The following is a 21,366-nucleotide window of genomic DNA, read 5'->3' on the forward strand; positions in this document are numbered from 1 at the left end:
GGATGTGCGTCAGAGACAGACTTGTAACAAAACTTAATGAAAAACACCTAGAAACTGTGGGGGAAAGACCACTTTCTTCAAAGCACCCAGCATCTTTTGTTTGATCTGGGTCTCAGAGCATCACGAGGGGATGCAGCCTGGCTCTGGCTTGAAGAGACTGACCTCGGGGCTTGGGCAGGCAGCAGCGCTTCAGCACAAAGCTGATGTTGTCTGTGCGCAGGATCTGCTTCTTCAGGTGGCTCATGAGGTCTCCAAGGCTGGGGAAGCTTCGGTCTGAGCCATGCAGGCTGTAGCGGCCCTTCTGTACCTCAATCTGAAAGTTCTTGAACTGCTTCTGGACACCCAGCAACTGCCATTCAAGAAAATAATCAGAAAGGATTTGTTTTAAAAAGGGCTCAAGCAAATCTCTCATGGGTATGTATGATGTTAACAACAGGAGAAGCTGGGTAGAGGGCATACAGAAACTCTGTACTATCTCTGTAATGTTTCTGTAAAACTAAAATTATTCCCTAATAAAAAAGCTTATTATAAGTAAATGAAATAATAACTAATAAAGGAGATTCAGGAGAAGGCACTGATAAAAGGGAGTTAACACCAAGGAGACAACCTAACAGCAGTGATTTCTACAAGAGAATCACTTCATTTTGGCACTTCAGATGAACTTCATGAAAACACCAACCTCATAGGACTGCTGCTAAGATTATATGGCAGGGCCCGTGTAAAAACGTTAGTAAACACTTTTATAAAGGTTAGCACACATTATGCATGAAATAATAAGTACTACAGAAAAATTTATCTAGGAACTCCCTCAAACTGAGCTCTTCCAAGAACCTCCTGGGAGGTGGCAGACAGCTGTCTGGTCTGGTTTCCGAGCTGTATGGTGCCCAATAGAGGAAGTATAAGCAGAAGTTTTCCTTCATGACAACTTCTGTACAAAGGGAACTATTTTAGTATTTTAGTGGTTAAGAATGAAGGCCAGGGGCTTCCCTGGTGGCGCAGTGGTTGAGAGTCCGCCTGCCAATGCAGGGGACACGGGTTCGTGCCCTGGTCCGGGAAGATCCCACATGCCGCGGAGCGGCTAGGCCCGTGAGCCACGGCCGCTGAGCCTGCGCGTCCGGAGCCTGTGCTCTGCAACAGGAGAGGCCACAACAGTGAGAGGCCCGCGTACCGCAAAAAAAAAAAAAAAAAAAAAGAATGAGGGCCAGAAAGATCTACTAACGCTGTAAACTAGGACAAGATATTTAAAATCTTAATGCTTCAGTTTCTTCATCTGTTCAATGGGGATAATACAACCTTATCTCATGGGGCTAGTGTAAGGATTAAATGAGAATATACAGGAAAAGAGCTTAGCACAGTGTCTGGTGAGCTAAAATAAATAGTAGGAGTAATCCTATCTATGGTTCCTGTTTTCCCCAGGTAATCTGACACCAGGTAGACTACGTTACTGAATCACTGACATTCTCAGTACAGCACAGGTCAATTCCACCTCAAAAGGTGGTTGGGCCGTCTCATGCTCACATCTGTGATAAAAATATTAAATTTCCTCCAAAGACTGACGGAACGCAGAAGAAAGGGATCCTGCCAAGGCAACAGGCCTGCCAAGTGCTGAGCCACTGCACCCGTTATCAGCCACAAGGCTGAGCTGTAAAGGAGCACCCCAGGCGAGCAGTGGCCCCTACAGACTTCACCTATGACTCTTGGCAGCACTGGGTTCCTTCTGCCATTTCCTCTTCCACTCTTGACTGAGTCCAGCCCCAGAGATTCTCCAGTACTTTTCCTTCTGGTATCTGAGGTCTGCAATATGCTAACATGCTGACTCCCATCTTGCAGCCCCTCCCCTGCCCCAATTCTCCTAGCTCATGGTGAACCCACGCAACACTACTGTATTTATTTGGACTAATTCTGTAAAACTCTTGTCTTTTAAAATAGCCCAGGACTTCCCTGGTGGCGCAGTGGTTAGGAACCCACCTGCCAATGCAGGTGACACAGGTTCGATCCCTGGTCTGGGAAGATCCCACATGCTGCAGACTAGGCCCGTGTGCCACAACTACTGAGCCTGTGCTCTACAACCCGCGAGCCACAGCTACTGATTCCACAGCTACTGAAGCCCGCACGCCTAGAGCCTGTGCTCCACAATAAGAGAAGCCACCGCAATGAGAAGCCCGCGCACCGCAGAGAAGAACAGCCCCCGCTCACCACAACTGGAGAGGGTCCGCATGCAGCAGCGAAGACCCAATGCAGCCAAAATAAATAAATAAATAAACTGACTGATTAATTTAAAAAAACAGTCCATTTCTTGTGTTTTAAAAAATTACATGAATAACGAAGCACTGTGGTCTAGTGAGGTCAAGTTTGCAATTTGGCTTCAGGATTTCTCTCACATCATTCCCAGCTTCCAGCCACACCTGAGTCACTAACAGACATCTTGTCAAAACACATGTCAGTAATTTGTCTGTTAAAATGTCTGCACCTACCATCTGGGGACAACTGTGTTAGGCCAGGTTGCCAACAGGCCTCATTGGTGCTAGTCTGTACCAGTGAATGCCCAGACACAGCTCTGGGTCTGTGATGGTCCTGGCACCGAGTGTTTTGTGTGAGCTGGTTTTCTGGTCGTGTTCCACCTTCCAGAGCACAGGGACCCCTGCCATGGGTCCCTTGCAGGAAGAAAGAAAGGGCCATAAGGATGAAAGGGTATGGGGTATGGCTGCCTGGGAAGGGGCTCCTTTTGAGGTGCAGGCTGTCCCTGTCAGAACTGCCGGCGATTTTCTCAGAGCCCCAGGCTTTTCTACCCCCATCCCCCAAGGGTGGTCCTCCTGGATGAGAGGTTGCACTGACACCCTGTGGCCACATGGGTTGGCCCCAGCCACTGTCTTGACTGACCTCAGACTTTTCAAAGCAAGTGACGGTCATGAGGATGTTGTCGAAGTCGGTGCAGCTCCACCGCAGCACGTACATTCCCTCCTCGCTTCCTTCTTGCCGCAACTTATTGATGGCATATTCTGTGCTACAGGGAGAGAGGCAAAGAGAGAAAGCTCACCCCAAACAGAAGCATTCTAAACCCTATGGGATGTCCACTTCCTTGAGCTGCCTCAAGTCTGACGGCCGCTCACAGTACCTGTCCTGGGTCCTACCGTCGTCTCTGATACGAGACAGAGAGCTTGTCTCATATGCTTGTTCCTGACTTCCCCACACACGCCGCTTCCACTCTAGCCAGAAGAGCTCCCCCCCAGGCTGAGGATGCAGAGCTGCCCGTGATGCAGTGGTAGGGGTCTCTCCCCCCATCCCAGGCAGCACAACTAGAACAGAAGCCTCAGGATAGCATGGACTTGGAGTTGTTCTGTTTATTGCTGCATCCCCAATAACCAGAGCATGCCTGGTTCACAGTTCTCAATAAATAAGTGAACAACTGAATAATAAACACTGAATAAAGAAATCAAGGATCAGAAAGCTGTGAGTAGAGAGCCTGCCTATCCTATACTCCCGTGTCCCCAGGACTAACAAGTCCGGCACACAGAGGGCAATGAGCAAACAGCTGCTAAATAAACCCACATATGAGGTTACTACACCCAGTGAGTTCTGCTCACTGAGTGTTGGTAAAAGAGGGCTGTGTGGTCAGCACGTGTTAGAGAATGGCAGAGACCAATGGCTCCCTGGTGGTTGGGCAGTGAGGGTAGGCAGACAAGAAACAAACGGACACGTACATAAACTTAATATGTCAGGAGGTAATAAACGCCACTGAAGACAAATAGAGCAGAGTGAAGGAGTCAGGGAGTGCGGGTAGCAGAGGGGGAAGAGGTGTCGTTGTTTTATATAAGGTGCTCGGGTAAGACTTTACCAGTTAGGTGGTATCTGAGTGACACCTGAAGGAAGTGGTGACTGCTGAAATTCTGGAGGGAGGGATTTCCAGACCAAGGGGAAAAGCAAGTGCCAAGGCCCTGAAGCCTAACTATAGTTGGCATATTTGAGGGACATGCTTTATTATAAAGCTCAACCCTTGCTCTGCAATTCCTTGGTGTGTCTGTCTCCCTGTGAGTCTGTGAGCCTCTTCAGGCCAGGGACCACACCACTGACAAACTGCCTGTCCACAAGGCAACTGGGATCAGGAAGAAGGTGGGAACCGCTTCACGTGAAAGGTGGCTGACGAGATGCTTCCACAGATACATTTCGGTCTGGAAGAGAGACTCCGAAGAAACACAGCAGCTGTTTTCCTGTGCCTGAAGGATGGTCACACGCAAGAGGAAGCAAACTGAATCCCTGTTGCTTCAAAAGGCGGAACTCAGATGAGTAGACAGAGTTACAGGGAGGCAGACTTCAACTCCCTATGAGGAAGGTACGCATGTCTGTAACTGTCAGAGCCATAAGCTACTCGCTGCCAAGGGAAGCACTAAGTGCCCCATCACCAGAGGTGTTTGAGATGCAGGTGGGACGAGACACCCAGCAAAGCCCCTCCCAACTCTAAGGCTTGGTCACCTTCACTGGGCCTTCTGGCACTGGAGGACATGCTGACTCGGGATTCTGTTCCTACACCGTCTGCTGTCGAGACCTGTGCCCTGTCTTTCTTGAATCACCCAGAGCGTCTGGCACAGTAAGGGGCTAGGAAGTGTAGCACTTCTTGGTCAGCTGTGGAGAAGTGAGGGGTTCATCTATGAGGACACCCAAGGAAGGGAGAAGAAGTGAGGGGCTGCTGCAAGGACCAAGGTAAGAAATGACAGGAAGGCCTGACCAGGACAGCAGGGATGGAAAAGGGCACCAAGTAAGTATTCAGCGTAAATGCCTGATGACGCCCATGCCTGAGAAGGACACGCTCCCCATCACTAACACGTGGGTTCTTTTCACACCAAAGGCAACTGAAAATGTTTTCGAACCAACCAGATTGGACCGTGACAGCCATTCTGTATGTTGTGGACGATCAACGGGGGAGCCACGTCGGTGCAGAGGTAATGATGGGCATCTGCTGTGAGCCGGAAGTAGCCGTCCACGAGGGACACAAAGGACAACGCCTCCTCGTGGGAAGACAGCTTCAGTTCCTGGCGAGAGAGTAGAAATGCCCATGGTTACATCACGTGCCTGCCATCTTAAGCAGCTGACTCTCTGGGGAGGTACAGAGTGAGAAGATATTTAACACAATGAAGAATGTACAACCCCAAAGGGAAGCTCTTTTTTTTTTTTTAATTCTTTTCTTTTTTTTTTTAAACCCCACATTTGTTTATTTTTTTGGCTTGTCTTGGGTCTTCGTTTCTGTGCAAGGGCTTTCTCTAGCTGTGGCAAGCGGGGGCCACTCTTCATCATGGTGCGCGGGCCTCTCACTATCGCAGCCTCTCTTGTTGCGGAGCACAGGCTCCAGACGCGCAGGCTCAGTAGTTGTGGCTCACGGGCCTAACTGCTCCGTGGCATGTGGGATCTTCCCAGACCAGGGCTCGAACCCGTGTCCCCTGCATTGGCGGGCAGATTCTCAACCACTGCGCCACCAGGGAAGCCCGGGAAGCTCTTTTTGTCGATAGTAACTGCACCCCTTGCAGTTACATATAACTCTGTTCACCACACTCTTTCATCTCTTACCTCAAAACTTTTATCAGATTGAGGAACAGTGGGGTGAGGGGGCGCACGGGCAGCTGTGGCAGGCAGGAGACTGTGGAGAAGCTGCCACCCGGTCCAGATAGAAGAGGAGGCCTGAATCAAGGTGGCAGAGGTATAAAAGTAGAGGTGGGGGGGAACATAGTGTGCAGATGACACCCTGGTCCTGGCACTACACATTATTCCTAGTTACAGAAAAAGAAACAGAGGCACAGGTGTTTCATCTCATCCAGAGTTGGTCTAGAAGGTGAAACTCCTGGATTTTAGTCCAGGAATGGTCCCAGACACAATGATAAGGTTTCTAGATTAAATCCAGGAACCTCTGAGGGTCTGGAGAAGGCAGAGAGTCTTACTCCAAGTGGGAGAGGCAAAGGTAAAAGAGGAGGAGGGAGGGAGTTTCCATGGAAGGAAGAAAAACGCCTGGAGGTGAAGACAGGTGGGGTTTTGTCTTGATCTTACAACCCTGAGGAGAGATGACCATGTGAGAGGAGCTGCGGGGTCAACTAGGAACATCTGATGAAGGAAGGTTTGTAAAGCCATGATTTAGAGCTTTGTCTCACAAGAATATTAACAAACACCTGAGCCTTCAGAGAAGGGTAAAATGACACTTGAGTATATGACTCTTTCCTTAGCACTGGAGAAAGAAGAGGCTGGTGGCAGAGAAAAGTAGACAGAGACAAGAAGACCAGTGAAGGGGGGAGGGGTGAATATACGCAACCAGACAGAATGGAGGTAAGGGGCTTATAATGCGAGTTAGCTATGATGCCAAAGGAAGGGTGCTTTGGGGTTGTGAGACGAGGAGGCCAAGAGAGGGCAGGGAGGGCTACCATAGGGATGGCGATGCAGGAAGGAGGCTCTGTGCTAAGTGTGCTTCCTTTCGGGTGTGACCTGGCATCTCCCTGCAGAGCCCCAAAGAGCAAACTCAAGACGGTATGGCTTGGGCAGCCCTTCACCCAGTCACATACAAACAAAAGTACGTAAGCACTTAAGTTCTCTGAAAGCGGAAGTCTGAATAGAAAGGGGAGATGTCAAGAAGATGCAGAGAGAAGAGATAAATCAAGATATGATCTGATAACATGGCAGCATCATGCTCTCCTGAAAGACCAGCAACCAAAAGTACTGCTTGGAAATGCCATGGCTGGGAAGGGATGGAGGAGTGAGATAAGTAAGAAAAAGCATCGCATAGTGTTAACCCACAGGTTCAGAAGCCAGCTTATCTGGGTTCAAATCTCCGTATCTCTACTTGCTATTACATTTAAGCATATATAATCATCATTTTTATTCGTCAAAAATTGTCAAATATTGGCAATTTCAAGTAATTTAATGTAATAGCTGTATGACCTTGGACAAGTTACTTAACTTCTTTGTGCCTCAGTTTCCTCCTCTGTAAAATGGGAGTAACAATATACCCACCTCACAGGGTCGATATGAAAATGAAAAGAGTTGGTATTCGTAAAGCTTTAAGGCGGGAAATACCTGGCACACAGCAGGGCTAGTATTTGTAAAGGAAAACAAGGTAACAAGGAGCTCAGGTATCGATTTCTTCTTGCCTTCGCCCCTGCTCTCTGCACAGCACTGTAGCTGGGCACAGAGCTGCCAGCCCCTGTGCCAGGGTGAGCACTGACTTAGACGACAGGTGCCCCGTCTGGGTGCCAGACTTGACTCTGTCAGCCAGGACAGATGGGGCAGGCTCACAAAGCTCGCATCACCTGGCCGCAGTTCCTCCTCCCCTGCCACGCATCTCCAGGGTTTGGCCATGTTGGACAGCCAGACCACAAATGGGCCAACCTCTCCCTCACTACAGAGTCCCTGGGGAAGAGAACACCGTGGAAATCAAAGCAGTGCAGGCTGGAGCTGCCCCTGTGCAAGCTCCTACACCTCTCCCTAAGTCTCAGATTCCCCCCTGGAAGTGGAGCCAAAATCCTGATATCTTAAGGTCTTTGTAAGGACTAAATAAGATACTGTAGACACACCATATAACATGACTTAAGATCTATAATATGCTGAATAAATAGCATTTATTTTTATTTTCTCCCTCCCACCATTTTCCATCTCTCCACTAACATCTATATGGGCTCTTCTACTTCCTTCACGTTTTTACTACAGTTTTCTAATGAAATCAATGTATCTTTATTGTTTAAAAAAATGGGGAGGATGGGGAGAATTAAAAATTAAAATCGTTCATATTCCCATCATAAACAAATAGTTGTTAATATCTGATTATTTTTCTAAGAGCATGTGTATGTATATGCATAAACTTTTTAAACAAAATTGGTTCCATTCTACCAATAGTTTTATATTCTGCTTTCTTCCATTTACGAAGCATTTTTATGGATATTTTTTTAGTTCAGCAATTCGTTTACAGAATATTCTACTACTCAGATGAGTTGTGTTTTATTCTCTCGTTTTCCTATTATCATATATGCAGGTTAGTTTCAGTATTTTGACATTGTAAATACTGCTGGGATAAACATTCTCATTCATAGACCACTGCCTGCATCTCTCATTGTTTCTAGAAGACAGGTCCTCATTTCCTATGGAGGGATTATATAGATAGTTTCAACGCTTTTAACACATGTTTACCAAATTGCTTTCCCAAATGGTATATCAAAAAGACTAGTTACTCTAGATGTAAAAGAATGACCATCTGTCCTAAACCATATCACCAGATTCTTTCCCCGTACTGAGTGTTATGATTTTGACAAAGTATTTGCCAATTTTCAGGCAAAACATGGTATTTCCCTAGATGACTACCTTCATTGCATGGAGGAGCACCGTGTCTCACCCACCTGTCCTCCCTATGTGACGTCAGCTGTGACTTCCCCAACACAAACATGTTTATTCTGGCAGGACTCCCACTTCCCCTGCCAAACTGGGGAAGTGACTTCCCCTGCCTGTCTAGATCACGTCCTCAAGTGATACCAAAAAAAGAGGAAGAGAGGTTGAACACCCCTTCCTCTGTCCGAGAGTCACTTGGCTGTGCTTGACACCATGATGAGGACTGTCATTGTGGCCAGAGCTGCCAGCTGGACAGTCTGCTCAAGTGCAAAGTGGGGCTTCCCACCGACCTCATTCCAGATGACCCACACAACTCAGCAGAGAGGCTGTGCAGGAGCCCTTGGGAGAAAATGCTGACACTCACTTAGTGATGTGGATCTTCAAATCCACTAACTTTTGTGAACTAAATATTGATGCTGAAATATCTTTGGGAAGATGGCAAATCCTGAAGCAGATACACATTTGAAGACCCAAGAAAGGCACTAGAATGTACCCAAGTAACTTAAAAACAGACATTGATAATGTCAATGTCAGCAATAGGGACTTTTTGGCTTAAATAAGATGATCATAAGATTTTCTCTTTGGGACAGGAACTCTGAAGAGCACATGCTGCATAACTGTCCTCAGCAAAGTCTCCCTCCGAACACCAGACCCAGGCCGAATCACTTCTGAAGCAAACTTACCATTTTTTTGTTGTCCTGCTTATTAATGCTGACCACAGACTCCTTGATTACAATGTCAGTGATCTCAGGGAAGTAAGAAAAATTGTTCCACTCTTCCTGGATTTTATTTTTCTCCTCATCCTTCTTGTGTTTATTTTCCAGTTTTTTCCGTTTCAGTTTATTTTTTTCCTTTTCAACAGGAACAACCTGATAAGATACATAAAAGTGACAGAGTGAAGTCAGCTTTCTCATTTTCTATTGGTATTTCTCATTTTCTCCTGGCAAACCAACAGAAGGCCTGAAGCCGAGGAGGAGAAAGCCAGTGTGCCTGGATTGACAGAGGAACTGGGAGAGTTAGCACCCATGAGCCTATTTGGGTCCCCATGGGCCTATTGGTCCCATCAGGGATGCCTGGGATCCTACACCTGGAAGAGATCTTAATGAACACACCGACTAAACTCTTTACATAATCTATAATGTGCAAGCAAACTCAGGAACAGAAATAACTGCTCACTAGACACGCATCTACAATCAGGTCCCCCCATTTGAACATAGGCTTTCTCCTTTTACAATCTATCACTGATTGTCTTGACTTTATAGCCATATTCAAGTTGGAATTTTCAAGAGAAGGTATGAATCCCATGCTTGGATAACCTAGGGAGTCATACATGTCTGCACAAGCTTACGTATTTTGTGTAGCAGAAGTCTTGGAGACTAGAAATCTGGGATAAGATCCTGCCTCTGCCATTTACTTAGTTAGGTCATCTCTTTGTGCCTCCATTTCCTCACCCATAATCAGAGATCTTACATCTTCACAAGGTTCTTGGAGCAGTAGGTAAGTTCTTATTAACACAGTACCCACACTACACAGAAAACACTTGATAAGTGTTTGGCACTGTTATTTTAGCATGAAAATAAAATAGGAGTAGAAAGTAAATCTCCCCTTTACTTCAATATTATTATTATTTACAATAATAATGATGATGGTAATAGTAGCTGTAATAATTTATTGAACATTTATCATATGCCAAGCTCTGTGCTAAACGACATTCCGTTCTCTCAACACTATGAGGTAATACACTAAGTATCGCCATTTTATAGATGAATAATATGTGGCTGATATATGTGAAGTAACCCTCCCAAGGCCATGTGAGTATAAACAGTGGAGCTAGGATTTGAACCACATCTATTTAGATTTAAAACCCATGCTTTTAAACCACTCTGCTCTATTGCCTCATCCAACAAACACTTCAAAAAGAAGCTCCAGATTGCAAGAAAAATTACTCTATCTCACAGAACCAGAGGGCTAAATTCAATTCTTGGCATAATCACTATTAGTTAGTTATGACCTTGGGCAAGCTTCTTAACTTGTCTGTGCCTCTGTGTTCATCTATAAAATAGGGAAAATGGTAGTATCTCTCATAGATTTGTTTTAAGGAATAATTGAGTTAATACATGTAAAATGCTTAGAAAAGTACTTGGTACATGGTAAGCACTTGGTACATGTCTGCTGTTACTACTATATTATTACATATTGTATATGTTGTTATTATATTTCTGTTTCCCTACAGAACTCAATAAATATTTATTTTAGATCTGCTGCTACATGGATACAATAAAAGATGAATGATACATGGTCTCTAGCCCATGAAATAAACTCAGCTGACAGGGGTGATGAACATGCAAAGAGATAATCCCAACAGAATACACGGAACACACCATGTGACACAGGATGCTCTGTTCTGATCAGCCACCTATCAGCACTTACATTTGGTTTCTGCCTCCACTGGATTCCAAGATTTCCAGTCACCATCACTTCATAGCAGAGAATGTTTCCATTATCATTCGGATGGAACCGATTCATCTCATTTTCTGATGAAATCAGTAGCATGGAAGTCTCAAATATTTCAGCACCATAATGTTTTGTCAAAGTTTCCAAGGTAGCCAGGTATTTCACCTTCAGGTCGTGTGTGGACACACTGCTGTCACAAATGGTCTTGTTGTTAAACTCCTTTAGGAAATCCTTGAAAACATTATTTATCCGCATCCTGGTGAGAAGGTTCCTCTGTCTGATGGACTTATTCAATGTTTCTGGAATATATCGCTTGTAGCTGAAAGTAAAAAAAAAAAAGTCTCTTTTTCATGTATAGGTTAGCAGAATAGTGCAGAAACAAACCTAAGTCTATAAATCTTCCTTCCCTGTGTTGCCAAATGAGAAAGAAGGGTCTACTCCCAGAGGGTCTTAGATGGAGTAAAACTCTGAGGATGATAATCGTAAGGAGACTGAGGTGAACAGGGACTGAAAGAAAAGAGAAAAGTACATGTTCCACAGATTTTACTGAAATGGGAAATTCCTACAGGAATCATCAGATTTTCTGGGTCACAAAGGCAGGCAGCAAAATGCACTTATCTGTGTTTTTGTTTGCTAGTGTCACTGTTCCCATGCACACTGGTGCTCACATAAACACACTGTTACTAAGATTCAGCATCAGTTAGAAAGCCATCTGGAAGGTGTCAAGAGTGACAGATGATGTTTTGTATGCTCTACTTGCCTATCTATTTTACAGTTTTTCTATAAAGATCAAAAACTACTTTTATAAGAAATGGGAAAAACCCATAAAAGCTAATTAAATACAAAAGATTTAGTGTTTGCCATGTGCAAATGTCTCAGATATATTAAATGGATCAACAAGTAAACTGAAAGATTAGTTACCCATCCAGGTGCTAATGAGAGAGTATCTATGACTAACAGAATCTCAGCAAATGGATATACTGCTAGAACAGGAGCCAGCTTTAAGAAGAGTGTGAACACCAAAGAAAAAGAGAACAAGTCCACTGGGGGTCAAAGTGGGGAGGCCCGTCGGCCAGTTACTCCCAGGCCTGAAAAAGCACCTAGCACAGGGAAATCCCTGCGGCACAGATGGTTTCACAACCGTGGAAAACTGTGGAGTTTGAAACTTATCCCCAACAAATATTGTAATTTTTTAGATTAATGTAACAGAGAGGAAAATCAGCAGAGAGTTATCATTTTTTACTTTAGCCTCATGAAAAAATAAAGAGGAGGTGCCCAGAGCAAAAGCCACAGAAAACAGAGAAAGCAGCAGAACAGCATATGTCTAATCAGTCCCTCCATTTCTGAGGAGCAACTTGTGATCTGCTCCAGACTCTGGTCAAGGGCAAGGAGATACAAGAAGTAACCTTATGAGAAGATACATGCCACCTATCACAAATAACACCACTATAAATAATTCCCTCTTCAAAATGAGACTGTCTTATGACAATCACAATAGCTCACTGATTTAAAAATTATATTTCCAGACTTCCCTGGTGGTCCAGTGGTTAAGAGTCTGCACTTCCACTGCAGGGGGCACAGGTTTGATACCTGGTCGGGGAACTAAGATCCCGCATGCAGCACAGTGCGGTCAAAAAAATAAAATAAAATAAAAATTATATTTCATAGATGGGTGGGAGTTATGCAGATTGAATACTCCTTCACAAAGACTTGATCACAAATGATAATTTTAAGTAAATACAGTTTTCTTAAGGTAACAGTCGATCGTGCTTCACATCAGAATTAATGGCTCTCTAGTGAACTAGTTCTGGCTGGGAACGAAAGCAGCTGCCTGTAGAACTATACTGAGAAGGATTTTAGGACAGATCCAGCACAAAAGGAAAAAGTTCAGTGATAGATGGCAATGCCCACCATGGGCAGAGAGGAAGGGGGAGGGCATGCAGGCCACTAATTTGACTGGCACCCCAGCTCAGAACTGTCACCCTAGTACAAATTTCTGAGGTCATCAGCCAACATTCAAAATCAGGACACAGATATAATGTGCTACCTTTCATAAATATTCTAAAAAAGAGTTGCACTCTGCAGAGAGCAGTAGTCAGCCAAAAGCTGGCAGTAGTTAAACTGAGATATATGAGGGGCTTCACTGGTGGCGCAGCGGTTGAGAGTCTGCCTGCCGATGCAGGGGACGCGGGTTCGTGCCCTGGTCCAGGAGGATCCCACGTGCAGCGGGGTGGCTGGGCCCGTGAGCCATGGCCGCTGAGCCTGCGCGTCCGGAGCCTGTGCTCCGCAACGGGAGAGGCCACAGCAGTGAGAGGCCCGCGTACCGCAAAAAACAAAAAACAAAAACAAACTGAGATGTATGAAAACATACAAAAATAACACCATTCCCACAATCAATTCTTTAGCCAGCAGGAAGGTTTACCTGATGTCCTTGGGAAGTTCTGGCAACTGCATCTTCTTCATCATGGCATAGTGGGAGATGGCCAGGACGGCCATTCCCAGACACTCGTTCTCAATATCATGCCCATCCTGCTCCGTCTTGGGGTCTCGAATGGGAGCCAGGCATTTGACCAAATCATACTGTCCCTTTGGAGCAGAGGTGAGAAGAAATGAACCACCACTTAAGTTTCAAGAGTCCACTCATGTTTCTGATCTTGAGAGGAAGGTTCCCCACACAGGGAGGTGCTACCCAATAAGCAGTACAGCAATGAGACTAACGAGATTTAGAGTTTCTCTGGCACCAAAGTTCTTTCTCAACAGCTGGGCATGAAGGGGCTTGGGAAAGGTCTCCCCAGGTTAATTCATTCGTTTAATAAATACTCACTGCGCACTATGCTGGGTGCTGGTGAACAGTATGAACACGTGAAGCCCTTCTGTGGGGCTTCCCATGTAAGTGATGATGAAAAGCAGCATGTACTAGGCTTGGGCTGCACCAGGGCATGGGACGTGACAGCTGTCTGGGGTTTGATTATTTGTTAACTCCACAACAAACCGGTGTATAAATGACAGAGCACCACACACCCTTCTGATGTAGATTTACAGAAAGGAGAAGGAATCCAGATTTTACACTGCATCATTACCACACGTAAGTTTTTTCAACATCTGCTGTTCAAGTTTCCAGTAGTGGAATGTATCACCAAAATGCACCCCCTCACTCACTGAGGCACGCCACATTCCACAAGCCAGTGACGGCTGCTAGGTCCCCTTTATTAAGCCCTAACCTGAGTGCCAGGCACTGTGCGAGGTTCCTCTCATTTACTATTTCACTTATTCTTTACAACAGCCCTATGAGGGGGATGCTAACGTCATCATCTCTGCCTAACAGCTGAGAAATCTAAGGCACCAAAAGGTTAAATAACTTCATTCACTCACTTGGTAATCACTGATTAACAAGAACCAATTACGGGCCAGATGTTATTCTAGGTGCTAGGGATACAGCAGTTAACCAAACCACATCACTGACCTTACGGAGATTTCCAGGAAAGAAAGAAGAACAAACAGAAATATATAACCTCAAGTAGTTACCAAAACCAAAGTCAAGTATAAAGAATACTGTGGGAGCTGGGGGACCTAGTGAGTGGTGGGGTAGAGGGTCAGACCAGATGTGACTGCAAGGCTACAGCTCTGCAACACTGTGCTACAGTCAAACTCAGTCTTTAAAGCTCACGGACTGGAAGTGTACACAGCTCTTAGGATTGGGACCTCGTTAGCCTTTCTCCAGCTCAAAAAGAGGCAGACATGAAGTATGGGGGTGGTGTTCCTATATAAGGAAGACACTCACTTTCCCTGAAGCAACTTTAGTTTAGTGGGTTTTGGATGGAGGGTTCTAACTGCTGCAGTTCCCCCTTTTCCCCAAGATAGGACTTATTGTTTCTCTCAGTAAGAAAAGGACACTGACCACTTCTACAAACTACCAAGGACCAACAACAATCATCTCCACCAGCAATGTGTGAAGAGGAGAACAAAATCTGAAACTATTTTGTCTGGCTGTGATTTTCTGTCAATATCACTGTACAACTACCTCAAGTAACTCATTCCTGAAGCTCTGAAAAGTCAGGTTCTAATGTAATACCTACTCTTGAAGTATGGTGCACTCTTTTTTTTTACACTTCCTCTCCCAAAAAAGTAAAAGAATCAATCTCAGAAATGAATATATGTAAAACTGGGAGGCTGAATTCAAAAAGACCAATCTGAAAATGGCCACAGTTCACTTATTTTTTCCACACAGTATGTGCCCAGGGCTGTGCCCTGTCCCATTTCTCTACTGTCTCTAAGGCCAGTCCTCAGGTATATTATGGAACGTGGATAGTGTGCAATCAACAACTAAAGCTGTACAAGAGAATACAACTGTGACACATAACCCACACATGTAAAAGTACATCCTAAGGAAATAATAAACAGAACACATATTTAGACGTATGTATGAGGCTGTTTTGTAACAGTGATAGCATAACAGGGGAAAAAAATCAAGAAAAACCAAATGTGTTCAGAAACAAGGATTAGTTAAATAAAGGCTGACTTCTCCTCTGGATTCCAGTCTCACGCTCGATTTCCTAGCCGAATCTCCACTTGTGTATCTCACAGGTGTCTCCAAAAGAGAGCTCCCAATTCCCACCCCTTCTCCAGCCTGCTGCTCCCAGTCTCCCTATGCAGGGAATCACTCCGTTATCTACCAAACACTGCCCAAAATAAATCTCAAAATTCTCTTTGATTCTTCAAATATCCTCACCTTCCACATCCAACTCATAAGCAAATCATATCAAATCCATCTCCAAAATTAATCTCAGATCCACCCATTTTTCTCCAACTCTACTGCCACTACACTGGTGCTACTGGCATCTAAGGAGAGGAGGCCAGGGGTGAGGATAGATATTCCACAATCCCTTACAACAAAGAATTAACCAGCCCAAAGTGTCAGTAGTGCTGCTTCTGAAAAGCTTTGCTCTACTCTGAAGAAATACTTTCCCCACTCCTCCCTTAGAATTGCAGACACTTTTTTATTCTTCAAAGTTCAGTATAAATGCCACCTCTTTAGAGGGATCTTCTCCGATCACACTATTTAAATTAGGTCTCCCCATTCAAACCTCCCTCCCCATATGCTCTATGACAAAGGCCTTTTTCTTCATAGCACTTTTCACAATTTCTTGTGTATTATCTATGTATCATTTTATCTGCTTGTTTTGTTTGTCCAACTCGATTATATGTCTGGTGCTTGCAGAGACCATGTCTGTCTTGTTCACCACAGTTTCTGCAGCGCCTTAGCAAAAAGTACACAGACACTCAGAACAATCAGATATTTTCAAAAACTATAGTGCATAATACATATCTGCATGATAAAATCAGGAAGCACATATACAAAAATGTTAGTTATCTCAGGGTAATGTAATTTAGGTGACTTAACCTCTCTTTCTGGCTTTCTTCTAGTGTCTTATTGTTCTACCCTGCCACCACTGTGACTCAGAGTGGCCACCTCCTTCCTCTCTGTGACTGCTGAGAAGTACCTTTGTGATTAGCCCTGCTGAACTACACCTTCCCTCACTTATAGCTCCCCCCTCTGCTCTCTGCACAGGAGGCACTGTAGACACGAACTGAAATGGTAGCAGGGGGGAAAAAGAAAGGAATGGGGAAGAAGTAAAGCCCAAAAAGCCCACACGTGGGATAACCAGCCGGTTGGATGCTGAACTGCCTTCCCCCTCCTCACCTGGGGCAAGTCCAGGGTTGGTGAGAACTACCCATGGAACAGGCCATAAAGCATCTTAGCTGCCACCATGGTAGGCTGTGCCAGGGAATCTGACCCCTACCATGTCTTACCCACCCCACAAACTCCAGGCTCTCCTGGGCCCAACATCTTACCTGAGCAAACAGATACTCCAATGAGCTGGCGTCAAGGAGAGGGGTTGCATCTGGAACTTTTTTTTTCTCGTAGCTATTCTTCTGCTTCTTTGGAGAATGTCGCCATACTGACTGCTCGTTATCATTGGTCCCGTGCCAGTTGGTGAAATAGAACCTGTAAGGCAGGAAGATGAATGTTAACTGTGGGAAAGGGGACCTTGGCATGCGTGGGAGAGGCATCCTGGTTCTACCCAGAGCGATCAGTGCCAGAGGTTAAACTTCCCTGAGAAGTAAACAGACAGACCTTTCATCTGTGTAGCGCTTCACTGTTTATAAGGTCCTTTTCTTTTCATTCTTACAAGCACTCTGTGAAGAGCATACTGCCAGAACCTCATCTATGACTCAGGGAGATAAAGTGACTTCCTTAAAATCACAAAGTAATTTCCACTCCGTCTTCCTAGATAGGAAAACACTGCTGTCTAGAACTAGATGGTAGCCCAGCAACTCCCTCCACTGTTAGTAACGCCAGCCTGCCTTGAATCCAAGACCTATTTCACAGTTTAACATTTCTGAAATCTAGTTTCATCATACAGTCAAGACATACCGTTAATGTAGCAGTGTTTCCTAATTCTCAGATGGCTGTTACTGACACTTTTTATCTTACAATGAACAAAGTTTTAAAACAGAAGAAATATACAAACACTACTACAAGCATCAGCTGCAGTGCCCTGAACTAATAAATGCTTCATATACATTATGCTATTTAATGCTTACAGCAACTGTACAAGGTGTGTTTCACTGTTTCCATTTTATAGATGAGGAAAACTGAGGTTCCGAGAGGCTAGGTCACCTAAGACCACAAGCCTGTTTTCTCCACTACTACTTTCCTCTGCCATCTGTAAAAGAAACATAATGAGTTCTGGAATGTGTGAAAGTGACTGAGCCAAGCTGATCCAGGCCAGCTCTAGGCTACAGACTCAGAGGGTACCTGGGTCTCTCTCCCTTGACATGCCCATGTGCTGATGAAAAACCACCACGGCATGGAGAAGGAACATATAAAACCTCCCAAAAAGGAGCTGCCGTTAAACTCAGATATCTGTCAGTGAGCTCTATTTGCAGAGCCTAGGGCATGCCAGGTCCTGGGCCAGGCTTTGGAACACAAGGGGTTCTCAGGCACAGTCCCTGCCTCCTGTGAATTCCCTGTCTGTAGCCAATCAGTTAAATCCAGGGGGCACATCTCATAAATAGGGCTACACTGTGACTTCCATGGACCCCACACAGTTTTCCTTTCCTCCATTAAAAAAAAATATTAAAGTTATATTTTACAACTATGTTGGTATAAAGATGAATATAATCCAGGCTGGATTATTTTTTTCCCTGATTTTAATAAAATTAAAACACTTCTGTGGACCCCTAATAACATCATGAGCCCAAGGCATTGTGCCTCATAGGTAAGTTTTTCTTGAACATGAGTGTCTCAGATAAGGTGTCAAAGGAGTACCAAGGAGGAAGAAGTTGCTGCCACTGCCAGGGGATGTGGCAGGGAAGGGTAAAGGGTTGGGGAAGGGAGTTGGCACTAGGATAAATAAATACCAGGCTATGGAGTCTGGACCATACACAGAAGGCAGAGGAAAGACTGAGCCAAACTGATGTGAGGCAGGATCCCACTGGAAGAAAGCCCCACAGAAGATGGACTGAAATGAGAGAGGCCAAGAGACAAGCAGGCGCCTAAGGCAGCAGCCTGGGCAACGCCGTGAGGTTTGTGGGGGCAGAGGCCTCAGTGCCTTGCTCATCACTAAATCCCCAGCGCCTGGCATATAACAGGTGCTTAATACATGCTTGTTGGATGCAGAAACAGCAAATGAATGACCTAACTCAAGAAGTAGCAATTAAAATGGAAAGGATGGATAAGAAGTTACTTTAAAGGTAAAAATCAACATTTTACAACTTTCAAGTGATTCTATACAGCCCATCTTCCACAAAACTCACGGAAATGACTGATAATTTGACTGTGGCCTTTGGCATCTCTCTCTCAGACAGAAAGAGCCACGTATCCACAGAGTCCACATGCACCATAAACCACAGCTGCAGGACTGTCCCCGCACCTTCCCACGTGAGAGTAGAAGCCTGAGGCTCTCAGCTGACAAAGAGGCCAGAATTCATGCTGCCCCCAGGCTGAGGAGCCTGCTCTTCAAGGGCAGAACAGAGCAAGGTGGGGAGGACTCCTCCAGGATCGGTTGCCCCGGGCAGGCAGAAAGTAAGAGGTGAACCAGCCCTACCAGCTGAGCAGACACAGGAAATCTGACACTGGGGCAGAAAAAGATGGACAAGGCCATGGCCAACTCCTCTGACTGCTGAGGGAAATCCAAAATGGAGAGTTCTCTTCATTCATACAATAATCTAGTGATCTACTGTAAGTTCCAGGGGGTCTGCCTGGGAGGAGACAGGTGAGAGGGTCTAAATGGGATGATTAAGAGAGTAGCTAATAGGGCCCAGCATACTCCCTCGGGGCTGAACAAGGACATTTTCTGAGGTTGCTGTCTGAGCCCTGTGAGACTAGCCTTGCCTTGGAAGCCTTTAGGTAAGATGTTCAGACAAGATAAGGCAATGTGCAGCTTCTCCACTACAGAAAGGCTGAAGGAAGCCTAAAACAAGGCTGGATCTCTGGAAATTGCCTATAGTCAAAGGCTGACAGCTCTCTATTTAATAAGACAATAAAAAGAAAAAAACTTTAGATCAGTTAACTGCCAAAATCAACATCTTTCATAAGCAACAAGCATATATTGTATAGCACAGGGAAATATAACCATTATTTTGTAATAACTTTTTTTTTTTTTTTTTACGCGGGCCTCTCACTGTTGTGACCTCTCCCGTTGCGGAGCACAGGCTCCGGACACACAGGCTCAGAGGCCATGGCTCACGGGCCCAGCCACTCCGCGGCATGTGGGATCTTCCCAGACCAGGGCACGAACCCGTGTCCCCTGCATCGGCAGGTGGACTCCCAACCACTGCGCCACCAGGGAAGCCCTATTTTGTAATAGTTTTAAATGGAGTATAACCTACAAAAATACTGAATCACTATGTTGGACATATGAAACTAATATTGTAAATCCACTACACTTCAAGAAAAATAAATAAATAAATGTAACAACAGGGAATGTTTCAAGGAAAAAAAAAAAATCAACATCTTCCTAATCGCTAATAAGACAAAACTAGTAAGTACACTGAAGACAGAAATTGTGTGCCCCTTTCAAAATTAATTATTAAACTTGGGCCAATTCCTGATATTACAACATGCTAAAGGAAAAAAATTAAGAATGATCTAAATAAATGTAGTATGATAGCTGCTGATATTCCTTTGCAGAATGATGTGGAAGAACACTGCAGAAGGAAGGAGGGAGGGAAAGATTATCCCCCTTATTGGTGGGACAGACAGACCTGCCAATAAGAGATATGCCTTCCTTGCAAGTTTTTGAGAAAATTATATTACAGATGATTACATATTCTAAGTTTGTGTACAGCTATTATATACAACGAATTCTCTTTAGGCTTCTATAGAACTTTACTAATGGATAGTAAAATTCATTTAGATGATAAAGCAAGAAAACTTTTTTTTCTTAAAAAGGAACAGGGAGGGTGGGAGGGAGGGAGACACAAGAGGGAAGAGATATGGGAACATATGTATATGTATAACTGATTCACTTTGTTATAAAGCAGAAACTAACACACCATTGTAAAGCAATTATACCCTAATAAAGACGTTAAAAAAAAAAAAAAGGAATAAAGAATATGCTTGTCTTATATTAAGATACATTACAAAACAATAGCTATCAAAATTATCTAAAAGCAGAAAACTATAATTAAAGTACAAGAACATAGAGCTGGGATTCCACTGAAATAGTCACCAACATTTATTTTCGTGTTACACCTTTTTTAGTGGTGAGATGCTGAGGTTTCAAAATTATGTAGTTTGTTGTAATGCAAATGTTTTAGCTTAGGGTGGGATCTTTTTTTCCAAGTTCAAAGAGCTTGTGGTAACAAAGCAATATCCTGTTGAAGCCCAATGTTTGGTACAAAGTCAAGGTGCCAAAAATGAGGCAGCCATGCACTTCCTGGCAGCTAACATAAACAGGGAGCTGGCAAAGACAGCTTTTAATCATGAGGCAGTCACATGACCAGCAAAGACGAAGGCCTCAAAGAGGATTCTAATGCTAACAAGACAATTCACTATGTGTGTAACTGTGAGTAACTCACTTCTCTTTTTTGGACATCAGTTTCCCCCTAAAAAATTGGAAGAATTGAATCAGGCAAACTCAGGTGTCTTCCAAGTCCCAGATTCTACCATTCTAGATTCCGAGCCAAGTGGAAAAACCTAGAGGGAAAGAACTAGAACTCAATGAGATGCCCCACTTCCTAGACTTCGAGCTGCAAATACATGTTTCAATGCTGGGTCACATAGCCAACCCCCAGGCCACAGAAAGCTAGATTACACTCTGAAAAACAAATCCAAATATAGTCGCAAGGCTCAGCTGGGTGGGGTGAACGTTTCCCTAAATCTGGGGCGTGAAATCTCACGTGACACACAGCTCTCCTCTTAAGGTGAGACCGTGGGTGAGTACAGAGAGAAGAGGAAAGTCAGCCCCAGGATGATTATCAAAGAACGTAGATCTGGTTCAGCTTCCGCTGAGAAAAACACCCAGGCCACTGTGGAATGGTAACAACTCTACT

At 44.6% G+C, this 21,366-nt stretch overlaps 1 protein-coding gene across 4 annotated transcripts in view; it reads right to left on the reverse strand.

The window, feature by feature from the left end:
* Window positions 1-21,366, reverse strand: part of JAK1 (Janus kinase 1) — a 155,633-nt gene that overhangs the window by 23,908 nt on the left and 110,359 nt on the right. For all 4 annotated transcript variants that reach the window (XM_067726417.1, XM_067726419.1, XM_067726416.1 and 1 more), the window contains 7 exons: window positions 16,660-16,813; window positions 13,229-13,392; window positions 10,783-11,125; window positions 9,036-9,221; window positions 4,870-5,027; window positions 2,881-3,004; window positions 163-349 (listed from right to left, as the gene is read on the reverse strand). In XM_067726417.1, the coding sequence (XP_067582518.1) occupies window positions 163-349; window positions 2,881-3,004; window positions 4,870-5,027; window positions 9,036-9,221; window positions 10,783-11,125; window positions 13,229-13,392; window positions 16,660-16,813 (1,316 nt within the window). The remainder of the gene's footprint in view (window positions 1-162; window positions 350-2,880; window positions 3,005-4,869; window positions 5,028-9,035; window positions 9,222-10,782; window positions 11,126-13,228; window positions 13,393-16,659; window positions 16,814-21,366) is intronic.

This window comes from Pseudorca crassidens, chromosome 2 (genome assembly GCF_039906515.1).
Source record: "Pseudorca crassidens isolate mPseCra1 chromosome 2, mPseCra1.hap1, whole genome shotgun sequence".
NCBI classification, from domain to species: Eukaryota; Metazoa; Chordata; class Mammalia; order Artiodactyla; family Delphinidae; genus Pseudorca; species Pseudorca crassidens.